The following is a 12,925-nucleotide window of genomic DNA, read 5'->3' on the forward strand; positions in this document are numbered from 1 at the left end:
CCGTAACCAGATACACCGACTGCCCATCATCATACACCTACACACACACACACACACACACACACTACATCAGCTCCGTAACCAGATACACCAACTGCCCATCATCATACACCTACACACACACACACACACACACACACACACACACTACATCAGCTCCGTAACCAGATACACCGACTGCCCATCATCATACACCTACACACACACACACACACACACTACATCAGCTCCGTAACCAGATACACCGACTGCCCATCATCATACACCTACACACACACACACACACACACACACACACACTCACATCCTTCAGTGTGATGATGTTAGGATGTTGGCCGTATCTCAGTAGAATCTCCACTTCCTCCGCTGGGTCCCTCTTCTCCTTATTGATTATCTACAAACAAATCAACATAATCTGTCAATCACATCCCAAACTGCGTACTTCTCTTTACAACAGCTGAGCTACTTTAATATCTATAGCTATACATCTTTACAAGTAAACTGTACACACACACACACACACACACACACGTGTGTAACAAGCACACATACATCGGGAACAGAAGAACAAAAACAGGCCAAAAACCTTCTCTAAACTAACAAAGCTGATCCCAACAGTGTGGAATATGAAGGGTCACTGTGACCGTTCAGTTACTTTAACGGCGTGTTCCATGCCGGACGTCTTGTGGACGCAGCGTTTGCAGATGGAGTACGAGCCCACACCGATATCCTCCTTCACATCGTACACATCAGAGAACTGCAGCGTACTGCGGTGCTGTAAACACACACACACACACACACACAGACAGAGACACACACGCAGACAGACAGAGACACACACACACACACACACACACACACACACACACACACACACACAGACACACACACACAGACAGAGACACACACGCACACACACACACACGCACACACGCAGACAGACAGAGACACACACACACACACACACACACGCACGCACACACACACACACGCACGCACACGCACGCACACGCACGCACAGAGACACACAGAGACACACAGAGACACACAGAGACACACACGCACAGAGACACACACACAGACAGAGACACACACGCAGACAGACAGAGACACACACACACACACACACACACAGACACACACACACACACGCACAGACAGAGACACACACACACACACACACACGCGCACGCACACGCACGCACACGCACGCACACAGAGACACACAGAGACACACAGAGACACACACGCACAGAGACACACACGGACAGACAGAGACACACACACACACACACAGAGACAGACACGCAGACACACACACACACACACACACAGACAGAGACACACATGCAGACAGAGACACACACACACACAGACAGAGACACACGCAGACAGACAGAGACACACACACACACACACACACACACACAGACAGAGACACACACGCAGACAGACAGAGACACACAGAGACACACACGCAGACAGACAGAGACACACACGCACAGACAGAGACACACACACACACAGACAGAGACACACACGCAGACAGACAGAGACACACACGCAGACAGACAGAGACACACGCACGCACACGCACGCACAGACAGAGACACACACACACAGACAGAGACACACACACACAGACAGAGACACACACGCAGACAGACAGAAACTCACGCACACACACGCACGCACACAGACAGAGACAGACACGCAGACACACACACACACACACAGACAGAGACACACACGCAGACAGACAGAGACACACACACACACACACACAGACAGAGACACACACACACGCAGACAGGCTTTAGTTTTCTCTAAACACTGAGAGCGATGACCGATTAGTGCAGTCTGCGCACGACTGATAAATCCAGAGAAAAACATTGTTTCACTTTAAAAACTGAAAAATCTAAATCATTTCTTGAGGTTCCTGAGATTAAAATTAGCATTAAATTGAAATGATTTTTACATGTGTGTACTATATAATTTATATCATATATGGGAAACTTACAATAACTACTTAATTGTATGTATAAATCCATACAGAAAATATTACTACAGTTATTCAAACACAAATAATACATACAGAACATGTTATTATATACAGACATGTATAAAGACACATTTGGGACTATTACATCATAATAATTCCAGGTATACTGCGTATATGAGTATATATTATTACCTATATTACCTGTGGCACTTACAACAACTGTAATAATACCAATAATAATAATAATAATAATAATAATAAATAAAAAGTCTTCATTTATATAACACCTTTCATACAACAAATGCAGCTGAAGGTGCTTTACGGTAAAAGCAACAGAGAACGATGGAATAAAATCCACACAGGACGTATAAACATTACACATCAGTGCTGGTTTAGTGTGAGTGCACCTGCAGTACGCTGCTGATGCTGGTGCTGGTCTGGATCGGAGGCTGGCTCTCCATCTCTGCTCCTGTTGCTACAAAGCTGAATCCTCTGAACAGCTGGTGGGCATTTGCACTGGGGGGGACGCCGGGGGAATCTGAACACAACACACACAACACAAATTAACAACTCATGTACAGTCGCTCTGACAGACTGTAATACACTACAGGAAGCGTAGGGGGCGATACGGCTTCTACTGTTTCATTTAAAAAGCTCTATAATGTTCATATGATCCACACAGTCACTCTGACAGACTGTAATACACTACAGGAAGCGTAGGGGGCGATACGGCTTCTACTGTTTCATTTAAAAAGCTCTATAATGTTCATATGATCCACACAGTCGCTCTGACAGACTGTAATACACTACAGGAAGCGTAGGGGGCGATACGGCTTCTACTGTTTCATTTAAAAAGCTCTATAATGTTCATATGATCCACACAGTCGCTCTGACAGACTGTAATACACTACAGGAAGCGTAGGGGGCGATACGGCTTCTACTGTTTCATTTAAAAAGCTCTATAATGTTCATATGATCCACACAGTCGCTCTGACAGACTGTAATACACTACAGGAAGCGTAGGGGGCGATACGGCTTCTACTGTTTCATTTAAAAAGCTCTATAATGTTCAGATGATCCACACAGTCGCTCTGACAGACTGTAATACACTACAGGAAGCGTAGGGGGCGATACGGCTTCTACTGTTTCATTTAAAAAGCTCTATAATGTTCAGATGATCCACACAGTCGCTCTGACAGACTGTAATACACTACAGGAAGCGTAGGGGGCGATACGGCTTCTACTGTTTCATTTAAAAAGCTCTATAATGTTCAGATGATCCACACAGTCGCTCTGACAGACTGTAATACACTACAGGAAGCGTAGGGGGCGATACGGCTTCTACTGTTTCATTTAAAAAGCTCTATAATGTTCAGATGATCCACACAGTCGCTCTGACAGACTGTAATACACTACAGGAAGCGTAGGGGGCGATACGGCTTCTACTGTTTCATTTAAAAAGCTCTATAATGTTCAGATGATCCACACAGTCGCTCTGACAGACTGTAATACACTACAGGAAGCGTAGGGGGCGATACGGCTTCTACTGTTTCATTTAAAAAGCTCTATAATGTTCAGATGATCCACACAGTCGCTCTGACAGACTGTAATACACTACAGGAAGCGTAGGGGGCGATACGGCTTCTACTGTTTCATTTAAAAAGCTCTATAATGTTCAGATGATCCACACAGTCGCTCTGACAGACTGTAATACACTACAGGAAGCGTAGGGGGCGATACGGCTTCTACTGTTTCATTTAAAAAGCTCTATAATGTTCATATGATCCACACAGTCGCTCTGACAGACTGTAATACACTACAGGAAGCGTAGGGGGCGATACGGCTTCTACTGTTTCATTTAAAAAGCTCTATAATGTTCATATGATCCACACAGTCGCTCTGACAGACTGTAATACACTACAGGAAGCGTAGGGGGCGATACGGCTTCTACTGTTTCATTTAAAAAGCTCTATAACGTTCATATGATCCACACAGTCGCTCTGACAGACTGTAATACACTACAGGAAGCGTAGGGGGCGATACGGCTTCTACTGTTTCATTTAAAAAGCTCTATAATGTTCAGATGATCCACACAGTCGCTCTGACAGACTGTAATACACTACAGGAAGCGTAGGGGGCGATACGGCTTCTACTGTTTCATTTAAAAAGCTCTATAATGTTCATATGATCCACACAGTCGCTCTGACAGACTGTAATACACTACAGGAAGCGTAGGGGGCGATACGGCTTCTACTGTTTCATTTAAAAAGCTCTATAATGTTCATATGATCCACACAGTCGCTCTGACAGAGTGTAATACACTACAGGAAGCGTAGGGGGCGATACGGCTTCTACTGTTTCATTTAAAAAGCTCTATAATGTTCATATGATCCACACAGTCGCTCTGACAGACTGTAATACACTACAGGAAGCGTAGGGGGCGATACGGCTTCTACTGTTTCATTTAAAAAGCTCTATAATGTTCATATGATCCACACAGTCGCTCTGACAGACTGTAATACACTACAGGAAGCGTAGGGGGCGATACGGCTTCTACTGTTTCATTTAAAAAGCTCTATAATGTTCATATGATCCACACAGTCGCTCTGACAGACTGTAATACACTACAGGAAGCGTAGGGGGCGATACGGCTTCTACTGTTTCATTTAAAAAGCTCTATAATGTTCATATGATCCACACAGTCGCTCTGACAGACTGTAATACACTACAGGAAGCGTAGGGGGCGATACGGCTTCTACTGTTTCATTTAAAAAGCTCTATAATGTTCATATGATCCACACAGTCGCTCTGACAGACTGTAATACACTACAGGAAGCGTAGGGGGCGATACGGCTTCTACTGTTTCATTTAAAAAGCTCTATAATGTTCATATGATCCACACAGTCGCTCTGACAGACTGTAATACACTACAGGAAGCGTAGGGGGCGATACGGCTTCTACTGTTTCATTTAAAAAGCTCTATAATGTTCATATGATCCACACAGTCGCTCTGACAGACTGTAATACACTACAGGAAGCGTAGGGGGCGATACGGCTTCTACTGTTTCATTTAAAAAGCTCTATAATGTTCATATGATCCACACAGTCGCTCTGACAGACTGTAATACACTACAGGAAGCGTAGGGGGCGATACGGCTTCTACTGTTTCATTTAAAAAGCTCTATAATGTTCATATGATCCACACAGTCGCTCTGACAGAGTGTAATACACTACAGGAAGCGTAGGGGGCGATACGGCTTCTACTGTTTCATTTAAAAAGCTCTATAATGTTCATATGATCCACACAGTCGCTCTGACAGAGTGTAATACACTACAGGAAGCGTAGGGGGCGATACGGCTTCTACTGTTTCATTTAAAAAGCTCTATAATGTTCATATGATCCACACAGTCACTCTGACAGACTGTAATACACTACAGGAAGCGTAGGGGGCGATACGGCTTCTACTGTTTCATTTAAAAAGCTCTATAATGTTCAGATGATTGAGTTACAGCTCTACAGGAATGTAAAGTAATAAAGACAGACGTCTCAGACAGCTGGAGCTCCAAACCTCGAGGTGTTTTTGCGGTGAATTCGCTGTCGAAGTAGATGGTGTCATCCGGCCGTCCACTGGCTGGCTTAAAAGGCGGAGTCACTTCTCTACGGAACAGTTTCTACAGAAATAATACAGCGAAAATTAATATCACACCTCTAAAAACATCAATCAAAACCCCAAACATGATACACAATCGCACACTTTTCAAAAAGTGCTGTTGGTTTTCTGTAATCCAAAAGTCCAAAAATCATCATCTGCTGTGAATCATTCAGGATTAAGCTTAGTCCTGGGCTGGGATTTCTTCTTGACGGAGAGTCTCTATTTAGAGTTATTTAGAATCATATTGATAACTAGCAAAGACACTTTCTCTAGACAGACAAAGCTCTTCTTGTAAGTCGCTCTGGATAAGAGCGTCTGCCAAATGCTGGAAATGTAGATTCAGTCTAGTCCTGTCACGCTTACGTTCCAGTCAATCGTGGAGAAGAATGGGTGTCTCTTTATCTCCTCGACTCCATCAGGACCGGCTCCTAAACACACAAACAACATCATTACACCCAAACAGTCACCTACACTGCCCAGTAAACCTGGTCACTTCCTCTGTGGTGTGTAGCAGAAATGCTCTCTGTTAAAGTCCAGACCGAAAGTTCTTACCGAGCCGGTTCCCTGGGTTCCTCTTAAACAGGTTTCGGAGCAGAGACTGGGCTTCAGAACTGAGGAACTGAGGCATGCCCAGCTTAGCCCTGCATACACACACACACACACACACACACAGAATTAGTCTTAGAAACACCTCTAACAGCAATAAATGTTGCACTAAAAAGAGCAACTGCTGGTTCTTTGCATGGTGAAATGGTTCTTGCTGTACATGGTTCTGTATAGCACCTAAAAGGGTTCTGCTATTGTTACAAGCTTGACATCACAACAATGTCACAACAATAAACACATGTTTATGGTTCCACACAGAACCACTGTTTTTACTAAAGAACCCTTGAAGAGCCATGTTTTTCATGACTGTACTTAAATGTTCTCAAAAACAAATAAAAAGACCAAAAAAAAAAAAAAAAAAAAAACCAGGCGGGCCAATCGGAAGCTGCAGGACTCACTTTAGGATCATGGTCATCGTTTCTTTTCGATCCTTCCCCTGAAACGGCAGCATCCCGGTCAGCATTTCAAACTGTGGGGAGAATAAAACGAATATATTAACTTACATTAATACGATACACAGTCATTTACACGTGAAACTAAACACAAACCGATGCTGTGAATTAAGCAATGCCTGAAAAACAATATGCATGAAAAATAAACAGACACACTACACAGCAGCAGTGGAGATGTAGAATGAATGCAGGACTGCAGACAATATGCACTCGCGTGCAAAAGTCTGGGCACCCCCGGTCAAATTCCGCATGCTGTCGACTTTAACGACTTGTTTTGTGCAGGAGTTACGGCACATTTCATTTTTTATTATTTACTTTTCCCTCCAGCACGTTAAACAGCACAGAACCAGAAACCATCACAAAACTCCATCAAAAAAGTCCATCATATTTAAGCGTTTCCTCTGTAGAGCAGGAGGTCACTTATACAACCAAAATCAACACAAACGCCACTTGACCGGGGTGCCCAAACTTTTGCATTGGTACAAAGTTCTGCATTTTAACAAACATCTCAGACATGAAGACCAAAGCCTGCGTGTTTTCTTGGCCCGCCGCTCCATTTTGAGTGCAGCATTAAATCTGACGGTCAGAGGCTCCGCCCCTCACCATGAGGACGCCGTACGACCACCAATCGGCGCTGTGGGTGTGGCCTCGCCGGTTCACCACCTCGGGGGCCATGTACTCCACCGTCCCACAGAAGGAGTACGCCTTGTTCTCGTGATCTATAGACTCCTTACTCAAACCGAAATCTGCACACACACACACACACACACACACACACACACACAGCAAGTAGCTCTGTATGAAGTATATCTGTGTCGTAGTTCATCAGAAGTGGAGAAATGTGAAAGTAAAAAAAAGCAATGCAGATTTCACTTTCAATCTAAACCACATCTGTGTTTTTAACCCTTGGGTGGTGTTGATGTTGCTGTTACTCAGTGGCGTGCTGGACCCAAATTATTGTTTTGTTTTTTTAAATCAATGTATTTTTGTAAAAATACCAGATGTTTAAAATATCACAAGTGGTCAGCATAGAGTTCTACTGTAGCAGCTGTAGCCAGTAAGCAGCCTGCCCATGTTGTCCACCCTCACACACACACACACACACACACACACACGGAAAACAGAGTGAAAGACACAGCACCTCCACACTTTTACTCCCCATGGGTTCAGCCCAGCACTATGGCCCAGTCCCATTTCTTCTTCTTACCCCTACCCCGTGTTTTAACCCCTTGTTCCTGAGCTACAGGGCAGTGGTTGAGATCTTCCTCTGAAATGAGACCCTCTAATAAAAGAGCACCACTTCATTATCAGCTACTAGCGCCGCTCTGTAGGCGACCCTGCCCGTCTGCAGGGACAGCAGAGGAGGGGAAAGTTCAGCTCCTCACTGCTGGGCTTTAGTTACATTTAGGGATCATACGCCTTCAAAGAGGGGGGCAGTTAATTATTACCACCCCCCCCTAATTCTTCAGTGATATGAAGCTGAAGTCAGAGATTCTCCAGATTCTTGAGAATTTTCCCGTTCCACCTTAACTGGAGCAGCAGTTACAATATGGAGCTTCAGGTGTCAGAACTGCTGGACTGTTTAAGCTGGAACGGGAAAGTTAGCTACTGAGACGTTAGCATGTTATTACTGATTTATTATGCTTGTTATGAAGAAAAACGACCAAATTTCACTGAAACACCACCCCTAGACGAGAACGTGCAAAACAGGGGGCTAAGGGCTGTTCTGAATCACAACAAACTGAAGAAGGGTATGTAATTATGTAAATTATACAAAAGAGCAGGTAAATTCCACGCGTAGGTGTGTCCACACCATAAGCCCCGCCCACTCATCTCCGATAGGCTGAACACAGACCACTCAGGATCAAAGACACTGGAGGGGGGGTGGAATCAGACAGACAGATGGACGAGCACAGAACTCACCAGTGAGTTTAATATGACCCTGTTCATCCAGAAGAATACTGAAAAACACACAACACTGAATTTAGCTCCTAAATCCAGCATTCCAGCGCCGTCGATTTCCTAACAGGCTGTCTGCATGATTTAACAAATAAATGCCTCTAAAATATAAATTATTAATGGTTATACTGAATAATGATAATATATTTTATAATGATATATTTTGACACAGCAAATTCAATTTCTTACGTTAAATAAATAAACGAATAATAAGGTAATCCACTGTTTACTTCTCTGGCTTTAGGTCTCTGTAGATGATCCCCAGACCGTGTAGATGATCCAGGGCCAAAGCCAGCTCAGCCAGGTAGAACTTCACATCCTCCTCCGTAAACATCACCTGATCAACCGCATGGCACACACACACACACACACACACACACACACACACACACACACACACACACACACACAGCAAGTTTACAGATACTCGTCCACAACTGGATCATTTAAACTGCAACATTTAATTCAGCTCAATTTCGGATCACAGAGCGCTGAAGGACAGAGCGCGGTCGGATCACAGAGCGCTGAAGGACAGAGCGCGGTCGGATCACAGAGCGCTGAAGGACAGAGCGCGGTTGGATCACAGAGCGCTGAAGGACAGAGCGCGGTCGGATCCCAGAGCGCTGAAGGACAGAGCGCGGTCGGATCCCAGAGCGCTGAAGGACAGAGCGCGGTCGGATCCCAGAGCGCTGAAGGACAGAGCGCGGTCGGATCCCAGAGCGCTGAAGGACAGAGCGCGGTCGGATCACAGAGCGCTGAAGGACAGAGCGCGGTCGGATCACAGAGCGCTGAAGGACAGAGCGCGGTCGGATCACAGAGCGCTGAAGGACAGAGCGCGGTCGGATCACAGAGCGCTGAAGGACAGAGCGCGGTCGGATCACAGAGCGCTGAAGGACAGAGCGCGGTCGGATCACAGAGCGCTGAAGGACAGAGCGCGGTCGGATCCCAGAGCGCGGAAGGACAGAGCGCGGTCGGATCACAGAGCGCTGAAGGACAGAGCGCGGTCGGATCCCAGAGCGCGGAAGGACAGAGCGCGGTCGGATCACAGAGCGCTGAAGGACAGAGCGCGGTCGGATCCCAGAGCGCGGAAGGACAGAGCGCGGTCGGATCCCAGAGCGCTGAAGGACAGAGCGCGGTCGGATCACAGAGCGCTGAAGGACAGAGCGCGGTCGGATCCCAGTGGGTCATATCCGAGTGTGTGTGGTGACCGAGTCAGTTCGAGTGTGTCTGCTCTAAAGTTAACGGCTGGTTTTACCTCTTTGGAGAGCCGAGTGAACAGGTCTCCTCCCCGCAGGAAGTCCAGGATCAGGTACAGTTTACCCTCCGTCTGGAACGCTGAAACGACAGGAACCATTCGCACAAAATCACTGGATTTGTAGTTTGTGACTGTTTGCTAAAACGTGGCACTACCTTGTCTGATCCAGCTCATCACACGTCAGAGAAAATAAACCTGGCGTCACATGACGTACAGTGAAATCTTCCTGAACGAGCGGCAACATTTTCCCTGCACAGCCCAGCTGTAACGTGCCTGAAGTGGCAGGGTTTCCGAGGTTAAAGCGATAGTGTGTTCTGTTATCCGTAACGGACTAAAGCACAGATAAGCTCAGGCTGCGGCGGCCGCTGTTATCACAGTTAACCGAGGCTTCATTTGTGCTTCGGCTTTAACGGGTTAACAGAGAACTGCGGTCTGGGAAACTGGCTGAGCTGTGTTTACTGACCGTAGTGCAGTCTGACGATGAACGGGTGGTTAACCTCAACCAAAATGTCCCTCTCCATCTTCGTCCGCACTCGGTCCCTCACTGGAAACACACACACACACACACACACACACACACACACACACACACACACACACACACACACACACACACAAGCCACTGTTTACACACAAACATTAAAGAGAGATTGAACCAGATTTCAGCCTCAGAGCAGCCTGGTGAGAAAAAACACGCTCAGAAGAGCTGAACAGCACTGACTCGCTACACTAACGCACTGACTCGCTACACTAACAGCACTGACTCGCTACACTAACAGCACTGACTCGCTACACTAACAGCACTGACTCGCTACACTAACGCACTGACTCGCTACACTAACGCACTGACTCGCTACACTAACAGCACTGACTCGCTACACTAACGCACTGACTCGCTACACTAACGCACTGACTCGCTACACTAACGCACAGACTCGCTACACTAACGCACCGACTCGCTACACTAACGCACTGACTCGCTACACTAACGCACTGACTCGCTACACTAACAGCACTGACTCGCTACACTAACAGCACTGACTCGCTACACTAACGCACCGACTCGCTACACTAACGCACTGACTCGCTACACTAACAGCACTGACTCGCTACACTAACAGCACTGACTCGCTACACTAACAGCACTGACTCGCTACACTAACAGCACTGACTCGCTACACTAACGCACCGACTCGCTACACTAACAGCACTGACTCGCTACACTAACAGCACTGACTCGCTACACTAACAGCACTGACTCGCTACACTATTCCACTCATATGTAGAGCGGTGGAATACATTTGTTTCAATGACGCTACACCCATTTCCACCATCACGCTACATCCAGGAGCAGAATAAGAAAATAAAGAGTCATCGAGACTCACTCACCTTTCAGCGTTGCCTTCTTGAGGACCTTCATGGCGTAAAGTTGTCCAGCATCTGGTCCCGTCAACTTCTTCACCAGGAAAACCTGCAAACACAAAGCAGAAACATGATCTACCACGATCTGTGAATATGGAACCCATCAATAACGCTGATGTTAAACATACTAATGATAAATACATCAGAATTTAGCTTCACGTTATACATTCCCATATTCCGGAAGCGTGAGGGGGCTGAACCCTTCCCTGTCTAAAGGCTACTGCACTCTGCAGATTTAATGGAATAAAGCTCTCGGCATAATTTACCGTCTGTGACAGGTGAGGTATCAGCTGCTAACTCACAAAGAGGAGGAACATGACTCAGCGAGTCACATTAGCTGAGATAACGGACTATCAGCGCTTCATTTATCTCACAGAATCGAGATTTAGGCAGTTACTTTTGGTGTTAATGTGAAACCACATCGGCTCATCTGCAGGTTTATGGTCTGGGCTGATGCAGACGGTTATGTTAAGATGCATCTACATTGCTTGTATTTCGCACTGCAGTTACAGTTATTAGTGACACAGCGCTGCAACTGTAACTACTGTTTATTTTTGAATATCCAGTAAAAAATAAAATGTGCCATAAATTTGCACAGGCCACATTTTTTCCCTCTAATATGTTAAAATCAGCAAATGAACAGTAAATTGTGCTTTAAACTGAGCAGCTCCTACAAACAGGGCCTCTGTTTTCATGGCAAATGAAAACATTTAAGCTCAAAATCACAAACTGTACAGTCAAATGCAAAAGTTTGTGCACCCCTGGTCATATTCTGTAGTTATTGATTTTCTGAGTGTAAATAAGATACATATCCTCACACTTCTGCACACTTTACTACGGAGAAAACACATGACGTATAAATTAAAATGTGCCATAACTTTTGCACAAGCTGAATTTGACACTTTTCCCCCACACCAGTGTTAAATTCAGTAAATAAACAGTAATCGTGTATTAATATAACAGGAAAGTGTCTCTGTAGAGGATGTGTTAACTTAATAATATGGAATTAATAACTTAATTAATGTGGAAGACTGGGGTGTGCAAACTTTTGGCTTCTAATCCGAAGCCTTACGAATTCAAATCTGACCTAAATGTCCGTTCCTTATTATTACTGTAGTAATTACTGTGAATGATGATGCCAATTCATTTATACGAATTCATGAACACGAATAATCTGAAATCGTCAATAATATTGAAGCCAATAATGAATCAATAATGGAATTTAGACTCTATTCGGCGTGTTGATGCACTCCTGACCTTTCCGAAGGATCCCTGTCCGAGGACTTTGCGGAAGTCGAACTGTTCCGGGTCGGCTTTCTCCGACCCTTCTTTAACCAGGTGAGTTATGCTGATCTCCTTCACTGGACCTTCATCCTGAGGAAGAGGAGCAGAGAACACACTCAGATCAGCTGAGCCTTAGAACAGAACTCCAGAACACGCCTGTGGGTTCCTGACGATCCAGAGGAACCGGCTCATTGATCGTGGCTATATTCAAATCATACAACTCAACTGGCAATTGTGACGGACACAATCCGGCTCCACGACACGGATAATCCGATAACTGCAGAAAATCAGA

General features: G+C 45.4%; 1 protein-coding gene across 2 annotated transcripts in view; it reads right to left on the reverse strand.

The window, feature by feature from the left end:
* LOC108412839 (ribosomal protein S6 kinase alpha-3-like) overlaps positions 1-12,925 on the reverse strand; it is a 37,986-nt gene that overhangs the window by 8,305 nt on the left and 16,756 nt on the right. For both annotated transcript variants that reach the window (XM_037533524.1, XM_037533525.1), the window contains 15 exons: positions 12,607-12,723; positions 11,317-11,398; positions 10,391-10,471; positions 9,928-10,007; positions 8,903-9,009; positions 8,637-8,674; positions 7,317-7,459; positions 6,660-6,730; positions 6,208-6,296; positions 6,019-6,083; positions 5,572-5,674; positions 2,410-2,540; positions 656-775; positions 305-394; positions 1-37 (listed from right to left, as the gene is read on the reverse strand). The exon at positions 1-37 is cut by the window's left edge and continues 122 nt beyond it. In XM_037533524.1, the coding sequence (XP_037389421.1) occupies positions 1-37; positions 305-394; positions 656-775; positions 2,410-2,540; positions 5,572-5,674; positions 6,019-6,083; positions 6,208-6,296; positions 6,660-6,730; positions 7,317-7,459; positions 8,637-8,674; positions 8,903-9,009; positions 9,928-10,007; positions 10,391-10,471; positions 11,317-11,398; positions 12,607-12,723 (1,354 nt within the window). The remainder of the gene's footprint in view (positions 38-304; positions 395-655; positions 776-2,409; positions 2,541-5,571; positions 5,675-6,018; positions 6,084-6,207; positions 6,297-6,659; positions 6,731-7,316; positions 7,460-8,636; positions 8,675-8,902; positions 9,010-9,927; positions 10,008-10,390; positions 10,472-11,316; positions 11,399-12,606; positions 12,724-12,925) is intronic.

The sequence above is a fragment of the Pygocentrus nattereri genome, chromosome 23 (genome assembly GCF_015220715.1).
Source record: "Pygocentrus nattereri isolate fPygNat1 chromosome 23, fPygNat1.pri, whole genome shotgun sequence".
In the NCBI taxonomy this organism is placed as follows: domain Eukaryota; kingdom Metazoa; phylum Chordata; class Actinopteri; order Characiformes; family Serrasalmidae; genus Pygocentrus; species Pygocentrus nattereri.